Source organism: Lagenorhynchus albirostris, chromosome 17 (genome assembly GCF_949774975.1).
Source record: "Lagenorhynchus albirostris chromosome 17, mLagAlb1.1, whole genome shotgun sequence".
Classification (NCBI taxonomy): domain Eukaryota; kingdom Metazoa; phylum Chordata; class Mammalia; order Artiodactyla; family Delphinidae; genus Lagenorhynchus; species Lagenorhynchus albirostris.
The window spans coordinates 80,479,272-80,499,077 of record NC_083111.1 but is presented as its reverse complement, the minus strand read 5'-3'; the positions used below and the strand labels follow the sequence as shown (position 1 = coordinate 80,499,077).

General features: G+C 64.9%; 1 protein-coding gene across 1 annotated transcript in view; it reads left to right on the top strand.

Annotated features, from left to right (window-relative positions):
* TSNARE1 (t-SNARE domain containing 1) overlaps positions 1-19,806 on the top strand; it is a 78,696-nt gene that overhangs the window by 55,403 nt on the left and 3,487 nt on the right. The window contains exons 9-11 of the mRNA XM_060128189.1: positions 4,879-5,037; positions 16,301-16,373; positions 17,729-18,187. Of these exons, the coding sequence (XP_059984172.1) occupies positions 4,879-5,037; positions 16,301-16,373; positions 17,729-18,187 (691 nt within the window). The remainder of the gene's footprint in view (positions 1-4,878; positions 5,038-16,300; positions 16,374-17,728; positions 18,188-19,806) is intronic.

The following is a 19,806-nucleotide window of genomic DNA, read 5'->3' as shown; positions in this document are numbered from 1 at the left end:
GACACCTCGGACACACGCTGAGCCCAAAGGGGATAGAGGTCAAAACCGGACCAAACCAACGGGCAGAGTTAGAAGCCCCTACCCTTGGTAGGGGACAGCATGATGAGGAGGAGGCTGGAATGTCCGTATCTTGACCCGGAAGTCTTCCTTTTGTTACAGGTCACAGACCGATCTACACTTGTGATTTGTGCATTCAACTACTGGTGTCCTATTTCAGTAGAGTTTTTCTTAAAGAGGAAGACAGTGGTCAACAGTGCTTCTGAGAAGTTATGAAAGATTAGATTACTTCCAGGAATTTTGCAAGCTGTAGTTGATGAGATGATATACTGCAGGATTCAGCCCGGGGGTGTGGCCGCATTGATGCTCTGGACTTCGGGGCCGTCATCTGTGGACCGGTGGTCCTGGTCCTGGCAGGAGCAGGGGGGGCCGCTGCCTGCTGGCTCTCCTCTGAGCTGAGTGCTGGGTGTGGCTGTGAGCAGGGGCAGGTTGGCTTCTCTGGAGTCGGCCTTCTTGACTGTTGTCGGCCGCAGCCTCAGCTGGGCCCTGGGTCAGTCTCCTACCCAGGCCTAGGCGGTGGGCAGCCGCCAGGTGCTTCTGGGCTGGCCTCTGTCCCAAGGCAGGGCTGTGCCTGTCCAGCGCTGGGAACACTCAGAAGTCTGCATTGCCGTCGCCAGCTCGGTGTGGGTTCACCAGAGCCCCGTGCTCCCAGCAGCAGCAATAAAGACCACCTCACCTCCACGTCTGCTGGGAAGTACCCTAGTTGTGGTCCCCGCCAGGCGCAGGGCGGGTTGGCCCTGCCCCTGGGCCCCAGCGCCTTTATTTAATATGGGGCCAGGGAAGGATCGCGACAGTCATGCCTGTTCTGTGTCCTGGGCTTTACTGAGCCTCCAGACTTCGTCAGCTCACACACACACAGCCTTTTGCTGTTTGGAGAAGTGGATGACCAGCCTCGGGCTACTACGCAGAAGCTGTGTTTCCCAAGTGTGCGACCAGCTCTCGTTCTGTCGTTCGGACGCTTGCCCTCCCGCTGAGGTCACGGGCTTCCCATGCAGAGCCCTGGGCCGGAATTGGCGAGACAGTGGCCCGTTTCCCAGAGCCCCTGAGAGCCCTGGGTCTCTGCTCACTGGCCCTGGGTGGGGGGCCACGCTGACCCCCCGCCACGCGCCCTCCTGGCCTCCCTGAACGCCCATCGGGCTCCCTCTCTTCTCACGGGAAACCGCTGGGCCCGCCCCCCAGCAGTCTCGTTGGACTGTGGGCTTCTAATGGACGTGTCGGAACGGAACCCAAGCCCTGGGCCTTGGAGCTAAGAGAAAGCCGCCTTTGTTGGCTGCCCCGCAAGCTGGAAAGCCATCCCACGGCTATCCCTTGCGCTGCGGCCCCAGCGCCCACCCTGCCAGCACATCCTAATCCTGGCTTCAGAGCTCGAGACCCACATTGAGGCTTTGTGAGGAGAATAAAGGGTGCTTTCTGATCCTTACAGGAGGGGGGCCGCGGCGGGATCAGCCCTCTCTCCCTCCCTGCTCCCTCGTCCTGAGCCGCTTGGGGAAGGCGGCCGATACCTGTGGAGGCCAGGCGCCGTACCCACGCCTGCAGGGAGGCCGGCACCCTTTGCTTCGGCTTTCTGGAGCTTCCACGGAAACCCAGACTCCAGGAGGCTTCACGCGACACCCGTAGTGTCACTTCTGCACCGTAGTGTCTGACTCACTTCCAGCTGGTCCGTGGTGCTCACTGCAGGCTGCGCCCCTGTGCTCCTGCCCACCCCCTGCTGGTCACATTGTGCTTTACAGCAGAGCTGCAGTGGGCGTGCCCCTGGGTGCGCGGGCCAGGGCTCTTCCCACGGGGGCTGTTAGGTTTGCCAGGGAGGCCTTTAGAAGCCGCTGTCCAGGCGGTGCCCCAGGCCAATGGAGTCAGGTGGGTGGGGGGCCGGCGTCAGCGCAGCTCAGGGCTGGGAGCAGCCGCTGCTGGGAGGGGTGCACCGTTGGGGTCCCCCGCAGGCACGCGAGTCCTGTGCCCTGTAACTCACTTGCCCGGGGCCGGCCGGCCCTGCGTGGCACCTGACCTGGGCTTTCCATTGGCATCTCGTTTTCACGTGTGCTCGCTGGTCAGTGCCTCTCCTGCATCCCAGTCACTTCTTTATGTGACTCTGGGACGTAGGCGGTATCGGCCCCGTCTTAGGGAAGCGAAGGCTGAGGTTGGAGAAGGTAAGGAACTCGGCAGTATCACACAGCTAGTAAGCGGCAGAGCTGAGCTTTCTCGGTCCCTCCCCGCCTTGGACTGAGGGCATGGGATCAGCGAGGGGGACCAGATGCCGCGGCTCCTGCTGGGAGTGAGGGGTGTGCTGGGCAGCACGGGGAAGGGACGGGACGGGGGGGTGCAGACAGCACAGCTGCTGTGTGGTGAACACAGGCCCCAGGCCTTGGGCGCGGGTCACTCTTCCCGTTCTGTGGAGGAGAACGCTGGGGCCCTGAGAGTGTGCCGCTGGCCCGACGGTGCCAGTGCTGGGCCGGAACCCACTGGGCTTTGCAGCCTAGGCGGGGCCTGGGAAGCGCAGAAGGGGGGCGGTGGAGGCGCGCGGCCTGGCGCGGGGCCAGCCCGCACCCCGCTGCTGCCCGCCTGGCACTGCTCACTTCCTCCCGCCCACACCGGGAAGGGAGGTGGTGACGGCCGCCTTGGACGGGGAGCGCCCGTCAGCAGAATTTGTGGTCTTCTATTCTGTGTTCACGTAGCCACGTATTTATTTATTCAAAGGCCTCTGCTGACGGTGGGGACGAGGTGCTGCGTGTATCGGTGTGGTCTGTAGGGAGAGTGCCAGCCTTGGGAGGAGGACGGGGTGTGTGCGGACGCGTCCCCCGTGACCGAGGGGAGCGTGCCCACCCTGTGGGGCCGCGAGCAATGGAAAGGATGGCATCCGGTGTGTCCCCTTTCCTAGGCGCAGTCACACGTGGCTTTCCAGTGCCTTGCGCCCGCCTGTACTGGCGTTTGTCCAAATGCCCCAAGGTTCTTCTCTGTGCCATTTGCTGCTTTTGGTGCCCAGATGAGTATGTGTGGGCAGTGTCCATCCGCTCCACTGCACCGCAGGCCAGGCCTGCGGTGGCCATCACGGGCCCCAAAGTGCAGGAAAGAATGTGGACACCAGACTGTGTTCTCTTCCTGCTGACCCGCGGGGCCTCCTGTAGGCGGTGTGGCAGGGCCCGCAGGGAGCAGGGTCTGCTGGGAGGACAGGCACAGAGACCGTCCTGTGGAGCCGAGTGGACCCCTGGACTACCCGCCCCCCACACACACACCCAGAGTCACTTCTCTGGCGTCAGTGTGGCCAGGATTCTGCCATGTGACCCTGAGCTGCACAGGGCATGGGAAGGTGGTCTTCATTGCAGGCAGACATCAGGGGCCTGTAACAAAGGGGAAACAGAAAATAGGCAGGTGGCAGCCTCCTTCCAAGGTGACCGACGCCAAGTGTCCTGGGGATGTGACAGAGGGCCGTTCCGTGGGCGACGGCAGTCCTGTGTTTCAGCCCCGTCCCCGCTGCCCAGACACCTGTAGGAGGGGCTCAAGAAGAGCGGCAGCCGTCCCCCCATCTGTGTGCCCAGCACTGACCTCTGCCTCCAGGGCAGTGTGCCCCCGGGCCGGGAGGAGGGCGTGTGGCCAGCACTGTCCCAGCACCGCCCTCTCTCCTGGTCTGTGGTTCTCACCTGGAGCTCCCTGTGCCAGGTGGGAGCCCGGAGCCCTGCTCCACTTCCCGGCTCTTCTGGGTTCCTTGGCCTCTCGGCCTCTGCGGCCTCATCTGTAAAGTGGGCTCCTGGCTGCTCCCTGCAAGGATGTTGGGAGCGTCAGAGACAGCGGCTCCAAGGAGCTTCGACACACGTGGGAGGTGAGGGGCACTGGTGGGCAGGCTGCCCTCCCGGGGCTCTGCCCGTCCTCTGTGCCTTCTCCTCTTGCTCTGGTCATCACGACAGGCCTGGGGGAGCGGGGCTGGGGGGAGTGCGTGTGCCGTTATCTGTCTTCCTGGGGGGGTGCCATGGGGTGCACGTCAGTAGGCTTTGTTGCTGAACATTTGCAGGTAAATTGGAAGCATTGTTCGTGTGAAGCCATGGCTCTGGGAGGAGGGGTATCCCTGGCTCCTGCTGTCTCATCTCTGCGGGGATTGGGTGGGCGCGGCCCCCCACTGGCACCCCGCTCCCCACTCGGGACTGGCCCCTCAGGGGTGGATGTCAGCTCACTTGTACCCAGGTTCCGTCAGGAGACAGGTAGAATTCATTAAAGGGAGAAGCTGCTAGTTTATTGCATTCGAAAATTTGGTGAATTAAAGAAATCAGTAAAGGATAAGACAACTTGAAAACCCCCCTCAGGCTTTCCTTCCCCGTGATCTGGTCCCAGCTGGGGCGGGTCTGTGCCCTACTGGGTGACGTCCATGCTTCGGTTTCCACGGCCCCTGCCCGGCAGCTGCACTTGGTCTGTAACCAGCTCTGGGATGGGCTTCCCAGGGGGGCCACAGCCCCCCGACGAATAGCTGGGGTTTGTGTGCTTGTAGGGACATTTCCTGGGGGCTCATGAAGAGGCTTGTGACCCCTCAAGAGCTGGGAACGTGGCGGCTGTGCTCTGCAGGGTCTTCTGTGTGGCCCTGGCTCTGGGGGGCTGTGGGGTCCTGCCGAGTGCTCCCCGCAGCCAGGCCTGGGACGGCCACAGGGCCCAGTGTCTGCACACCATCTACGGCAGCCCCAGCACCCGGGACCCTGTGGGGACGTCCCTCGAGTGACAGGGTGGAGCCTGCCCCCCCGCCCCTTCAGGGCTGCAGGCTGGGGGCTCCTGGGTGCCTGCCGAGAGCTCGGCCTGGTGGCAGCGGGCTGTGCGTGCGGGTAACCTTGGTCTGTGTCTCGGCAGAGTCCCCAGGCCCCATTTGCCGAGCTGTCCGAGGACGAGAAGATCTTTAACGGGGGCGACGGCGTGTGGCAGGCCCAGGGGCAGGCGCTGCTTCCAGAGATCACCGAGGAGGACCTGGAGGCCATCCGGCTGCGTGAGGAGGCCATCCTGCAGATTGAGGTGCGGGCTGGCGTGTGCACGCGTGCGTGTGTGTGTGTGTGCCCATGGGTGTCCCCGGCTGCCGTGGCGGCTCTCAGCGCTCTGGGCCGGCCCTTTGGTGGTGCCACTGCTCTGTGACCGGCAGACTGAGGCCCGCCCCCTGCCCGAGCCCAGAGGGGCTGGACCTGGGCTCCCAGGGCATTGCCTGAGCTTGGCCACCTGGGCCGCCCGGTGGAGAGAGGGAGTCCAGGGAACCCAACAGAGTCTCACCCTGTGTCTCATCGCCCTGCCCCCCGCGTTTTCCTAGTGGACTCAGCCCTCTGTCCACGTGGTGGCACGTGCCGGTCTCCGTGGCTGCTTCCTTCACTGCACGCTTAGGTTTCCAGGAGGCCATTTCGCTCTGATGAGGCCGTTCAGCGCCCAGAGCAGTTAGTTCCAGTGGATAGTTTTTGAGGGGTTGAGTGAACTGCCGCGAGAACTGAACCTGTAATTTGGGGCGGCTGCCAGCAGGTGGCGGTGGTGTTGTCAGTGTCCGACCATGGGGTGTGGGGGGCTGCTAGTTCTTTGTTCTTCTCAAGTTTGCATGTGTGTAAAACGTGCTGCCGGATGTTTTGCTGGCCGTGGATGACCTGTGACAACTGCCAGAGGTGTGCAGTTCCCTGAGATGGGCCTGTGGGAGCAGGTGCCTGAGTAGGTGTGCCAGTGAGTGTGCGAGGGGCCTCCTGAGGTGGGAAGTGCATGTAGAATGTAGCCGTTGGGCCGCCTGGTTCTCTTGGTGGTGGGCCCTGAGCCTCTGAGTGTGTGTCCCCTCCTCCCTCTGGGCCTCGGTTTTGCCTGCCGGCAGAGGAGTTGGGGGGCCTGCCTGCCCCGAAGCTCTCAGGAGCTGGGTGTCTGGAACAAAATTTCCCTAAAAGCAGATTCTTTTAGAAAAACAGAGACTTGGGCAAGTTGGTAAACTGAGTCACCGGCCCAGGCCCTGTTACCGTGTCTGCAATGAGCAGGTCCTACACTCTTGAAGGAGGTGGACGCCCCCCTGAGAGGTGGGGTTCGACCCCCCTCCTTCTGCCCACCCCCACACTTCGGCCTGGTGGAGGAATGCTTGTTTCTTCAGCCCCCGTCAGAGGACCTGCCTCAGTGGACCGCCTCCCCTCACCAGACCTCGCTGCCCAGAGAGGAAGGCGGCCACACGGGGGCCGTGTCTCGGAAGGCAGCCCTCTTCCTCTTGCCGAGATGGTCCAGAAAGGACCAGACACACAGAGATGTTTTTATCCTGCCATTGGCACAGTGAGACCTGCTTTCCCAGAGAAGCTGAGAACAAATTAGGAGCCATCGCCCTGACAGCTCCGGGTGCCGGCAGGCCTGAGCAGAGAGGGACCCGCTTCTTCCTGCAGCTCGAGAGCTGAAGCCCTCTTAGGGGGAGCCCCCGACAGCCCCTCGGGCACACCCGGGGGTCTGCACCGCCTGTGTGAGGTGGAATGAAGCGGCTGCTTAGGACGGACGGACTTGGCCTTGGTCCGGCACATAGGGAGCAGAGGTGCAGGCTCCCCAGCAGGGCCCAGGGCCTGAGGATGTGAGTGGGGTGAGGGCTGCCCCCCAGGAAATGCTGGGAGCTCCTGAGCAGGTGGGCCCTCCGCTCTGAGGGCAAAGCCCCAGGAGGTCGTGGGGTTTGCTCAGGGGGTCAGCCAGTGCTTTGGACAGCCTCTCGTGGCCGCCAGGTTGAGGTAGGGGCCAGATGCACAGCTCTGTGCTCACGCAGAGGCCCCCAGCCGGGGTTCAGGGGAGCAGAGGGCCCAGGTACCGCCAGCCCCTCCTCGTGCGAGTGGTGAGTACAGGCAGGGGGTGGGCTTTACCGGGGCTGAGGGGGCCCCATGTGGAGGCCACTGCTGTCATTTAGCCAAGATGGAGGGGCACGGGCTGGTGGGAGAGGAGTGGGGCTCTGGGCCGACCAGGACCTCGGTTGATGCAGGGCCAGCCTGAATTCAATGTCTTGTCTGTGGCCCTCAGAGCCAGGCTGGAGCTTCCTGGGGGGCCGTGGGCGGGGCCTGAGGCCAGCCTCACTGACTAGCTTGTTTCCTCATCTGCAGCGTGGGTGGTGTGGGTACGAAGCAGGTGCTGGCCAGAGGGCGATGGTGTGGGACGGGGAGTCAGCATCACTGGTCTTGGGCACCACACCTCCCTGCATCCCCTCCTCCCTCCCTGCATCCCTCCCTCCCTGCAACCCTCTCTCCTCCACTTCAGGGTCTTTGGAGGTGGGAAAGACAAACAGAAAATTGTCATTAGCGTTTAAAAAGCCCTCCCCCAGGTTTGCATCTGTCCTGGTGACAGCACATCTCTAACAGGACTTGTTGGGAAGGTGCGAGACTCAGTCTCGGCAGCAGAGACGGCCAGAACCCCGCTGCTTAGGTTTCTTGGGGCTTGTTTGTCCAGATCTGCGTGGCCTGTCGGGGGCTGGGCTGTGGTGAGTGGGCCAGTGCTCTGGGAAGGGGACTGTGGGAACGGCCTCAGGAAGACACACGTGGCATTTCTCACCTTGGCAGGCTGCAGACTGGTTCCGTGTGGAAACTCCTTACCGTACCCCCCCTACTGCCCCCCACATTCCAGGGGGGCCTTTGGACTTGCATGGGTTTATGCGTTCACAGTGTTACTGGAGTGAGACTTGCGGTCCCAGGGAGCCCCTTTGAGGCCCTGTTCTGCCTTGAAGGACTTACCTGTTAGGTGGGGGGTAAGGGGTGTGGACAGATGGGGAAACTGAGGCCCAAAAGGTGGAATTAAAGTCACGACAACAGGTTAATCACATCCGATTCCTTCATAATCTTCTCTTTGTGCTTTCTGGTCCACGATGGGCATTTCCGGGTGGCTGCTGGGCGCCGAGCAGCCTGGCGCTGAGGGTGTAGAGCTGATGGGTCCACTCAGTGTCTCTGTCCCTGCTCTCCTCCCCCTCCCCGAGTCACCTCATGGGACAAAATAAAATGCCAGCCTGGGGTGCCTTTTCCTGGCTTTAGACCCCAGTCTCCACTAACTGGCTGGGTGACCTTGGGCCTGCCTCTCGCCTCGGTCATTTCATCTGTGAAATGGGTGGGTCAGGGAGGAGCCTCCTTCTCGGGGCCCTGCCATTTCAGGTGGCCCATGGAGGGCTGAGGGGCGACCGGCACCTTGGCTTGCTGGCCAGGGATCAGGTGGTGAGTGGGCAGGGGACTGAGGGCTGCCAGGGCCTCCCGCAGTGGTTCTGGGCCCTTCCCTGGCTCAGTGGCCCCTGGACCTGCTCAGTTAGGTTTCGAGTGAGGGCATCCTGCCCTGGGGGCACCGTAAAGACCTCCACCCAACCTCCTCGGGCAGCCCGTCCTCTGGCAGCACAGAATGTCCTTTAAGACCCTTTGGGGGCTCCCCACTTGTGGGCACGATGAGATGGCCCCCACTGCTCTCTTCCCTGTTACCCCGCAGACACGCCCCTCCCCACCCCTGGGCTCCTGTGATGCCCAGAATGCGCCTCACCTGCTGCTCCTGTGGCTCGTGCCGCCCGGAAGCCCCTTCCCAGATCCGGGTACTGCTGGCTGCCGCCCCCCGCTCTGCCCTCTGCCTGGAGCTCTAGAGGCGGCCCTGGAGACGGAGAGCTGCATGCCTGGGGTTCCAGTAGCTGGCTCCCTGCCCGAAGGACGGCTGTGCTTGGCCTGCGGGCTCCCAGAGTGCAGGAGACCCCTCTGGAGGGGGGCACCTCGTGGCTCCAGAGGGCAGAGTGGCTGGTCACGAAGGGGAGCCGCGCCAGCCCAGGGCACGCGTGTCCCTGGCACGTGATCCCGTGGGGCCAGGGTGTCGGTACCCGCTTCCCCACAGGCACGCCACACGGCTGGGACCAGGTGGTCTGAGCCCTGGCCGCACGCAGGCGGGGCGCATCAGGAGGGCCGTGCCAGGCCGAGGGGAGCTCCGAGCATGCAGGAGCCTGGTCTGCGGGGGGGGGGTCCCTCCGACGGGAGGGCACCCGCGGCACCGTCCACCCCCCGCCAGCCCTTGGCTCCCCTCTCGGGCTCCTTCCCCCCGCCCTGCTTTGGAGGCGCTGGTCTCTGGCTTCCCAGCTGAGAGCACCTCCCTGACACTGGTCCCAGGTGGGTCAGGCCTCAGGGGCCCCAAACCTCCCAGGACCCCGAGGGTCGGGGAGGGGTGCTGCTGGGGCAGAGGTGGCGGCTCGCAGCCTCCTGGCCAGTGGCCCTGTTTGGAGCAGAGAGGAGAGGGAACGTCCATCTCGTCATGGAGCGTGAGCTGTACGTGGGTTCAGGCAGCGGCGTGAGGCTGGGAGTGGGCAGGCAGCGGCGGGATCGGTGGGTGTCAGGAGGTGTCTGGGCTCCCGGTGAAGTAGTGTCCAGGAGCTGCTGCCCCTCCCCACTGTCGGCCAGCGGCAGCTGTGTCCCCAGGCCTGTCCTCTGCCCCTCGACGGCCTGTCTCTCCACCCGCAGCTGTGCAGGAGCCCTGCGTCCTCCAGGGCCTCGGCCCTCCCTCCTCTGGAGTCTGGCCTGCAGGGCTGGGTGCCCGCTGCCCGTTCTCAGTGGCCGTGAACCCTCCGCCCTGTGCCTTCTGTAACTGAGCATGTGGGGTCCCGAGAGAAGGGCTGGGGTCCCTTCAGACACACAGCAAGGCTGTGGCCAGCCTGGGGAGAGCCGGCTCTCCCAGCGGGCCCCCCCTCGCATCCCTTCCAGCCTCAGGTCCCCTCTCTGAGCCTGTTTCTTAGTCCTGTGGGGCGGTCAGAAATGGGGGACTCTCAGATAATGGGCTGCAGGGTGCTTGGCGGACTGGAATGTGGGGCATCCCTGGGTGCCACTGTGGTGACCCCTGGGGCTGCAGGCTGAGCTGGGGGCTGGGAGACAGGGCGAGGCCTCTCCCGAGGGGCAGGAGGGGTGCCTGCAGGTCCCCACCACACTCCCTCAAGTGCCCAGCCCTCCGCCGGGGCCCCTTTCCCGGGAGCCCATCCTCCCAGAGGGCGGAGGCAAGGCCTCCAGAGCTTCCTCTTCTGGAGACAAGGCCGCCCTCAGAGCCCCAGTCTCCCTCTGGCCAGTGGCTTGCCTGCTGTCCCTACAGCTGCGGCCGGCGGTCTTCATGGACCCTCAGGGCCCTCCCTGCTGCCCAAGTGCTAACGGGTGACCCCTGCTTTGTCCCTGCACGGCTGCCCCTCGCCTCTGCCAGGGGTGCCTCCACACCCCCGTGCTCCTGCTGCCCCCTGGCCAGCTCTGGGCCCACGTCCTCCCAGGTTCTCGGCGGGGCGGCCCTCTCCAGCCTGGGGGCAGTTTGGTCCCACCTCCCAGACCTGGGCTTCTCGTTGCCCCCGAAGTGGGCTGTCCCTCCTCCCTGAGTGCGGCCGAGGTCACAGTGCCAGGACCAGGCCAACGCATCCCTCCAGTTCCGAGCCTGGACCCTTGTTCCTCCAGACCCTCCAGCAACTTGTTTCCTTTTATTTTCAGGTTTTGACTCAGATGTTCCTCGTCTAAAATTTCAGTTGTCCTCTGCATTGTCTAACACACCACTTAATTACTTACCTCGTTATTATTTCTCTTCTTCCAGGAGAACGTAAGCCCCATGGAGGCAGGGATTTTCGTCTCTTTTAGTCCTGGCGCCCCAGAGGGTGCACGACACTGTCTGGGCACTCAGTGACTCTCTCTGGAACAATCAAGGGGATGGGGGATGGAGGGGTTGGTAGATAGATGGATGGGAGGGGCATGGGTGGGGGATGGGTGGGTAGATGGACAGGGTTGAGTGGATGGCAGGTGAATGGGTGAAAAGTTGTGCGTGTTGGGACTCCGCAGAAGATTTGTGTTTTAATAAAAGGGCTCTGCTGCCTTTATTTACATGCAGCTTCTCGTCAGCCCACACAAAAGCCCTGTGAACGTGAGCAGCGCGCTGCTCCAGCTTGACCAGAGATGAGGTGGAGCCTTGGCGGAGTCGTCACCTGGCCGGGCCGCACGGCTTGCGTGTGGCAGAGCCGGGACTGGAGCCCAGCCGCCTGACTCGAGAGCGGGGCTATCCCGACTGTGATGCTCTGACGCCTTCCCCAGATGAGGAGGTTGCAGCAGGGCACTGAGATCGCCCCACGAGGGGTTGGCGGAGCCCAGGAGCCAGCCCACGAGGCCCAGCTCCGCCTGCCCATGGCCGGTCTCTGAACTCTGGTTGAGGTGGGCTCCTCCTGTCTGGAGGGCGGGGCGGTGCCTGGTCTCCCCAGGGGGTTGGGAGGAGTTTGAATGAGACGGGCACGTGCCCCCAGCCACCGCCAGCATGGAATGGGCTTGCCAGGCATGGGTCTGGCCGACTCACCTGTTGCCTCCCAGCCAGCTCTGCCCGTGGCCTGTGCTGCCATGTCTTCACCAGCTCCTTGTGCCAAGCCCAGCTCACCTGATCTCACCTGTGAGGCCTGGTGGCGCTACCTGTTCCCCTCCTGAGCTGCTGTGTCACCTGACCCAGGTGCAGAGCTCTGTGCTCACCAGCTGCTCTGTTGCCATGGCTACCTGGCAGGCCGAGGAGGGAGCAGGCTGGGGTAGAGAGGGGCCAGGAAGGGCCTCCAGGCTGAGCAGAGCGTGTGGGGCCTCAGCCACCCTGCCCGTAGCTGGCATTGTGCGGCCAGAGCGTGGGGGGTTGTTGATCTGGCCAATATCTAGCTATAAATATGGGAATAAATCGATAGATAAAGTTTGGCTATTCCGTGAACTGGGACCGCGTCTCTGTAGGTGGATGGTTGCCAAGATCCTAATTACGAGAAGAGATTGCGTGATGGAGAAAAGTGCAGCGGCATTTTCTTTCCTTTTGCTCGTAAAGGTGGAGGACGGACACACACACACACACACACACACACACACACACACACACACACACACACACACACACACACACACACACACACACACACACACGCACGCACACCCGAGGTTTTCTTATGTCCTGTGCAAGGTTGTTATTCCTCAGCGCCAGTAAAAAGAGAGAAGACTCCGTGAGAGCTTTTAATGAGTTCTAGTTTTAGAAGCCATCAGGAAAATAATTGCCTGCTTTAAACATTTACTAAGTTAAGGTGCTTTATAGTCTCTCCCGCTCTCTGGTGCCCACGCCTGGGCACATGGCTCCCAGTGCCGCCCTCGTGCGTCGTGGCTGGGGCTGCCCCGGGGGCTCCATCCTAGGGCAGCCCTGGGGGGCTTCTGGGCTCCCAGCATGGCCCCTGTGACCAGCCAGGCCTTGAGGTCACACCCCGGGGACTGAGTCCTGGACTTCTGCCTGGAGCTCGGCTCCTACCCCAGCTCCTGGTGGGGCCCAGATCTCTGGCACAGCCCCCTCATTTGCCCTTGGCATCCTCCATCGGGAGCCCAGGCCTGCTCAGGTGCCCAGCACGGTGACTGGAGGGACAGCCATCCGTGCTGGTCACCTGTGCCCAGATACTGCCGCTCTGTGTGCTGCCCCCTTCCCTGGGCCCCTCCCTCTCCTGGCCCGTCATCAGGTCCACCCCCAGCCAGCACGTCCCAGCACCCGTGAGTGATCCTGGACGAGGAGGAGGTGCTAGCCCACAAACTCCTCCACCGGCCAGAGGCCTGGGGCTGGGGGTGGGGACCACAGACCCCAGGCAGCCAGGATCACACCTGCTCCGCATTACTAGGGAAGTGCGCGTGGGGCTCCCTGCCCCAGACCTTGCAGGGGGGCTGGAGGCTGTGTGCCCACAGGCTCATCTGGCTGGGAGCTGGGATCCTGGGGTCCCCATGCTCTGAGCAGCCCCTCGGAGCCAGTCTGGTCCGTTCTCTGAGGTCACATAGGAGGCTTCTGCCTGGGAGTCCAGGAGGGGTCTGTGGCCCCAGGCTCGCCTGCCACCCTTTCCCCGTGGTCCGTCTGGTTCTGCGTGGTGGGGGGGGGCGCACCCTGCTGAGCCCCGCACGGTGGCCCGAGGTCGGGGGTCAGCCTGGTGATGGGGCAGTGTCCCCTGCTCCCATCCTCGCTCCCTTGGCCACCAAGCTGGTGGAGACCCGCTGGAGCGGGTGGCCCTGGACACCCTCGCTCCTCTTATCCCCCCCACGCGGCTTCCTTCTTTATTGAGTGGGTAAGATCTTTATTAAGAAGGATTGTTCCGGGGAGTGGGGGGCTCTTGAGCGAGGAGGACGCTGTGCTGTATGACGTGCAAACACCTGGGAGTCGGGACTGGCTTCTCGTCTGCAAGGGAGTGCGCCGAGCCGGAGGGGCTGGGCTGGGGCATCTGCGGGGGGCGCAGGCCGTGGAAAGGAGCTGGGCTGACACTTGGCCAGCACGCCTCCTGTCCCAGCGGGTCGCGGGATGAGTGGTTCGTTCATCTTGTGTGAGGCAGAGAGGGAATTAGGGGTCCGGGCCCAGCCTCGTCCTGGGCGAGTCAGGTCTGCGTCACGTGGGGAAGGGTCTCTGCAGAAAGCCGTCCCTGGAGCACGGAGTGTCGCCAGGAGCCCAGCCTGAGCGAGATTCCAAGCGAGGGGTTTATTCATCGCCAAACAGCTTGGAGAGTCATGGGTCTGAGGGCGAAGCAGGGCCCCAGGACAGTCTGCAGAGGACGTGGGGCTGGAGGCGCTCCTCAACGCCAGCCGAGCGGTGGCGACGGTCAGCGGCCGGAGTCTCAGGCGTCTTAAAAAGAGGGAGGCTGGGAATGAAGGAGGGTGTCCATGTCAAAGGTTACATCGACTCCCCAGATCCCAGCGAGTGGGCGAGTGGAGACCTCCCAGGAGGCAGCCGTGATGATGAGTTTCTGGAGGATGAGATGCGGGTGCCCTTGGAGCGCAGTCCGGGCGGGTCGCCTGCGTGAGGCTCCGCCTCCTCTGTGCTGCTGGCCTGTGTGCCCGGCGCTCTGGGTGCGTCTCAGCTCACGCCAGCGGACCGGGTCATTGGCGCTCCGGGCCGCCGTCCTTGGCCACAGCCCCGACCGTGTTCAGAGGGCTCCTCGCTACAGAAGGTCGCGTGGGGAGGAGACAAGGCCCTGGTGGAGGCGGCAGTGTGCAGAGCAGGTCGGCAGCCCCCGCGCCTGTGTGTTTGCAGCGTTTGGGGGCTTGCGTTGGCTGCTGCATCTCTGTGGGGGCCTCTCCCGAAGCCCAGAACGGGAGCCGGACCGGGGACCCCGTGTTCCACCCGGGCTGTCCCGGGTTCTCGGGGTCAGTGCTTGCAGACAAGGCACACCCGCTGCAGCAGCCGTGTGTCCCGCCGAGGCCAGGCCACGGCGATGCACAGCTGCTCGTGCTCCAGGGGCGGTGGGCTCGCTCCCAGGCCCCTGCTCAGCCACCCCCTCCCTGTCCTCTCCCTTGCGAGGCTCCATCCCTGTGCCCACGGGAAGGGGTCCAGCGTGTGCACGTTAAGTCTGCCGGTGCCAGTGGCTGTGGCACCAGACGTCCCTGGGAGCACCCGCCGCCCCTGGGTGCTGATCAGGTGTCCCGACTGCCGGGGCTGCCCCGCTCCCAGCGGTGACCCAGGGAAGGGGGCCCGGGCAGGCGTGAACGCGGGTGCCGGTATTCCCCAGCTGCGTGTCCCGGGGCAAGTCCCTTGACCTCTGGTGACGATTTCCCCGTCTGTGAAGTGGGGGTACCAGGGGTGCCCTCACACAGCATGGGAGGCTGTGTGCCCTAGAAAAGCTCCTCTGAGCCCCCGAGTCCAAGTGCACCCACGGTCAGGCTCAGGGCCCCCAGGCCAGCCTTGTGCGAGAGAGACTTCTGTCCGCGGCCCACCGGGCAAGCTCAGGGGCCGAGGTCAAGGTTGGTGGTCTGGTGGCCTTGGGACGGGAACCTGGAAGTGTGAAGAGGTGTGTCTGTCTGCCTGAGGCCTGGCTGAGCCCGCGGCTGTCGCGTGTGACCTTGAGGTCTGGACCTTAGGGTGGCGCCTAAGCTTGGCCTCCCCCCCAGTGGCCTCAGCCAGGGAGGGCCGTGGGGATGCGGATCCCGGAAATGGGCCCAGGCCAAGGCCACTCGAGGCCCCACGCTCACCACCACCTTCCCGGCCGCGGGCCCCGTCCCAGCAGAGCCGCCGCCTCCGCCGTGTGTGAGCCCCGTGGTGGAATTGCAGTTGATAGTACGTGTTGGTTTAAGATCAGGCTAATTGCTTCATCTCCCAGAGCACTCCTAAAAAGGGGATGAGTCTCCTTGTAATATTTTGCACTGGGGTGAAATGAGCCTCGTGGAAGTCAGTCCAGGCTCCGCGTGAGCTGCAGGGTGGCAGGGGCAGGGGCGGGCTGTGAACGCTCCCCGCCGTCTCACGGGCGTGAAGGAACCTTCCCTCTGGCTCTACCCTGGCCACGCGCTGGGCACTGAGGGAGGAGGAGGTTTGGATTTGCCCAGTGGTAGGTGGGGGAACCTGGCTCCGAGGTGAATGGCTTTGCGCAGGGTCACCTGGCTGGCCGGCGGAGGAGCCGTCTCCTGCAGGGAGAGGGCTTCAAGTCAGCGGGCATCGGTGCCCATCCCGGCCCTCCCCCTTTCTGTGAGGCCCGGGAGGTCACACACCTTTCCGAGCCCCGCAACCTCCATTGTCAGGTGGGTGCTGTGACCTCCCTTCACAGGTGCTGCCAGGTGTGAAGGTGCCATGTGTGAGGTGCCCCGGGCACAACCCCAGGCAGGTGGTCTGTGGGTGGTGTGGCCACACCCCTCACCAGCATCACTGGTACTGTTGCTGGGCAAAGTGGAGTTAGGATGGAGGTGGGCGGCACGGAAGATGCAAGAGGCCAGCATGACATGCAGGGCGGGAGGTACCCCAGAGTTCCCTGGGCTCAGTTCTGCTTCTTACCCCATTCACTAGCTTCACAAAGTTACTCATTCTTTAGACAGCAGTGGGGCTACCGTCCATCCACCCACCCACCACCGTCCATCCATCGTCCATCCATCCATCCACCCACCACCCACCCACGTGTGCTGGCCCACGCTAGGTGCCGAGTGTACAGAGAAGGAAAAGTGGACCCTCTGTCAAGGAGCCCCCCGGGAGGGAATGAGGAGTGAGGTGTCTGCAGGACTGGCAGGCCTGTGGGAGGTGCAGACTGTGCCCTCTGCTCTCAGCCTCCTTCCCCCTTTAGTCAGGCCTGCAGGACAGTGCTGGGGCCACAGCCCTGCACTGGACTAGACTGCAGCCTTCCAGGGTCCTCTGTACACGGCAAGGGAGCGCGCAGCCCTGGGATCCTCAGCGTGGGGTTTGGCCTCGGGGTCAGGAGACAGTGTTTCAGATCCCAGCAATGTCCCTGACTTCGGGGTGACCCTGGGCTTGTTGTGGTCCTTGCCTCTCACTTAGCACTCTTGGTGGCCGTGTCCTTGACCTAACGGCTGCCATGTTGTTTCCACAGAGTGACCTGTTGGATGTGAACCAGATCATCAAGGACTTGGCCTCCATGGTGTCAGAGCAAGGAGAGGCCATCGGTGGGTACCCAGGCCATCCACCCAGCCACCTGCCCGTTCCCCCAGGCGTGGGCAGACGGCAAGGCCCGGGCAGGTTTGCAGGCCTGGGCGTCTGCTGCATTCCCTCCCCGCCTGCTCAGGTCGCCCCCAGCCCCCGGGAAGGCCGGGCCTGAGGAGTTTCACGCAAGAGGCCGGCACACCCGTTCTGCTCTCGGAAGAGCCCTGGCCTGCCTGCCCCGGCCCTGCCCCGGGCCTTCCTCCCCAGCCAGGGACTTCCCAGGGGGAGGACAAGCTGTCCTGGGCGGGGGATGGGCTGCAGTGGATCCCCCCGCGGAGACTGCTGGGGGTGTGCAGCCGGGAGCCGCTTCCCAGGAAACGTACGTGGTGGGTTACAGGGCTGTGAGGGGGGAGCTGACGTCCCTGCTGTTTCCCAGTCTCCCCAATGTGAGGGCCTCGGCCCCACCCAGCCCGGCCTGCCACCTGCTGTGGCCTTAAGGCTTTCCTGCTGCTGCCCTGAGTGCCCGGCTGCCCTGGGCAGCGGGGAGGTCGGGGAGGGGGTACTCACAGCCCCTGGCCTGGAAGAGCAAGGCGGCTTGGGGCACCCCGAGCCACTCGGCCAGCAGTCAGCACCCAGCCACGGCCCAGGGCTGCCCCCCACCCTCACCCCGTTCCCCTGCTGAGTCGTTGCCTCACTGGGGTCCCCTGGCTCTGAGTAACCTCCTGCCTCAGGCCTGGGCGCCGGCGAGGTGCTGAGGCCCATGCATGCCCTGCTCCCCAGCGGGCGGCCCGGCTGCCCTCCTCGGGGTGTGCTGCACCCCCAGGAACAGGGCGACTGGAGAGAGTCGGGCCGCGCTGCCTCAGGCCCCTCGCTCAGCTGCAGAGCCTGGGTTCCTGCGGGACCCTGCTCTGGGCGGGGCCGCCCGTCTCCCCAGGGCCCCGTCTGTCTCCTTGTCCTCCCTCTCCTGTCCTCCCTCCCCTCGCTCTGGCTGCCGTCTCGTCTGGGTGTGCAGGAGGTTTTTACGCTCCGGATGGACACCCAGGTGTCACCCGGATGGTCACTGAGCCCCATCGCTGATCGGGAGGGGCCGTGTCCCGGGCGGGGAGGTGGCGAGGACTCACCTGCTGTGACCCTGGTTGGGGCCCGGCAGAGGGGATGGGCACCTGGGCCCAGACGGGCCCCCGCTGCGTGCTGCGTGCTGTTATGGGTGTCCCTGCGATGACGGTTGTCGGTCTGGGGCCACCGTCCCCTCTACGGGGTGCAGTGGAGACCCGGGGCCACGAGCCGGGGTCGGGGGCTCTGCTCTCCACGGCCCGTCCCATCTGCCGCCAGGCGCCTGCTGGCCTCCGCCCGCCCTGAGCCTCTGGTGCCTTTCCAGGGTCCAGCAGCGGCAAGGCCGTGTGCCGGCGCAGCTCCAGCCCCGAGCCGGCCGTGGTGGCCCTGCTGCCCGGGCCGGGCTGTGCGCCCCTGCGGCCGGGCTCCCACTCACGCACCAAGACGCGGAAGCCCAACTTCAGCCCGCAGGAGACCGAGGTGCTGGTGCAGAGGGTGACGCGCCACTACCCGCTGCTGTTCGGGGCTCTGCGGGGCCCACCCGCCCGGAAGCACCGCGTGTGGAGCCGCATCCTGCAGGCGGTGAACGCGCTGGGCTACTGCCGCCGCGACCTGGGCGACGTCAAGCACAAGTGGCGGGACCTGCGAGGGGTGGTGCGCAGGAAGCTGGCCGAGCGCCCCCGGGCCCCCGGCCCCGTCCTCACGCCCGTCGAGCGCATGGTGGCTGAGACCTTCGCGGCCCCCGGCCCCGCCGGCGAGGGCCAGCCCGCCGAGGCCCTGCCGAGTAAGTGGACCCTCAACAGCCTGCACGGAGCTTCGAGCAAGAACCGCGGGGAGAGCTGAGGCCCCTGTGCGTCTGCTGGGGAGACCGAGGCTCCAGGCCAGTCCTGGGCGTGAAGGAGCTGAGGCTCAGAGCCAGGTCCATCTGGGGTCGCCCCACATGACAGGGCCTCCGCGGGGCCTCCGAGACCTCGGAAAGTGAATCGCTCGGGTGCTCGTGGGAGGCCGGCACCGTTTCCTCCATCACTGGCCCGGCTCAGCTCACCTCCCTGCCCCTGCTGTGCCCTGTCTTGGGCGTGGTGCAGGCAGGGCAGGTGAGCTCACCTCCTGACGCCCTCTTGGGCTCTCAGAGTGGGGTCCCTTCTCCCTGGGTCACTCAGCCCCCAGAACAGGCCAGGGCAGTGTCTGGGGCTCGCAGCCTCCCGGGGCCTGGCGACCCCCTCGGAGCCCAGGGCCCACCGCCGGGGCCAGCTTTGCAGAAGTTTCTGAGCCTGGTGCGGAGGGCGGGCCGGGCCCTCCGGGGCGCCTCAGCATCTCCTCCCCGCACCCGTTTTCCTCCTCCTCCTCGAGGCGCCTCTCAGTGTCCGTCAGGGGCGCCCTTCGCCGGGCTGCCTTCTGTCTGCACGTAATGGCTCCACCCACAGCTCCAAGCTGAGCTCCACCGGACCCTTGCCTCACCCCTTCCTGGGGAGCTGCTGGAAGGACTTTGGAGACGATGGCAGAAGCAGGACCAGCTCCCTCCTGAGGGCTGCAGAGTGGGCGGCAGGATTCAGCCTCGTGGGGATGAGCAGGGGCCACAGACGCCCCCAGCAGAGGCCCCAGCAGACCTTCTAGTGGGGGTCTGCACCAAGCAGGGCTGGGCGGATCAGAGATGCACGCAGACCCAGGACACGGCCGTGCCCTGGGCTGGACCGTGGGGAGGGGCCTAGTTCGGGAGGCCAGCTGCTCCCCCACAGGCAGAGCCAGACCTGGTTTTGGGGTGCTGCAGGGTGGGCACACTCTAAGGGCCGAGGGGGGCTGGCAGCAGGTGGCACGGGTGTGGCCCTGGGAGTTGAGACCCGTCCCGCGAGTTCCCAGCCCCGGATCGAGGCAGGAGCTTGGTGGCTGTGTTTCTCCTGGTGGCCCCCGGGTGCGGCGCTCGGCACGCTCCTCGGTCACGAGGCCCAGCCTGGCGCAGACGCCCCTGCCTGCTCTGGTGGCCGGCGGCCCCTCTCGCGGGCCCCGTGGCTCCCGGCTCTCCTCCGTCGGGACGGTTCGCTGACAGCAAGCTCCTCTTGGGCTCAGAGAGGTTTGCTGAATGAGTGAGAGAGAGGGGTAGGGGCAGGACACCCACCCTCCGCGCCGGTGGGCTGAGGCCAAGCAGGGGAGTGGCTGCCACGCCTGGTTTGGGGGTGGCTCGAGGCCCAGCTGCACTGGCTCCTGCCTCTGGGTCAGTTCTGGCCTGGGGCCTGGGCAGGGTCCGGCTGCAGGGCTGCGGACGGCTGGCTGGCAGAGTGCAGGCCACCCGCCCCCGGCGTGCCTGTAGCTCTGTCCATGTTGGGGGAGTGGTGCTGAGGGGCTTCTCTTTGGTCCCGGGGGGCCTGACCCAGAGTCTGGGTGCCCCGGAGACCCCCAGAGCAGAGG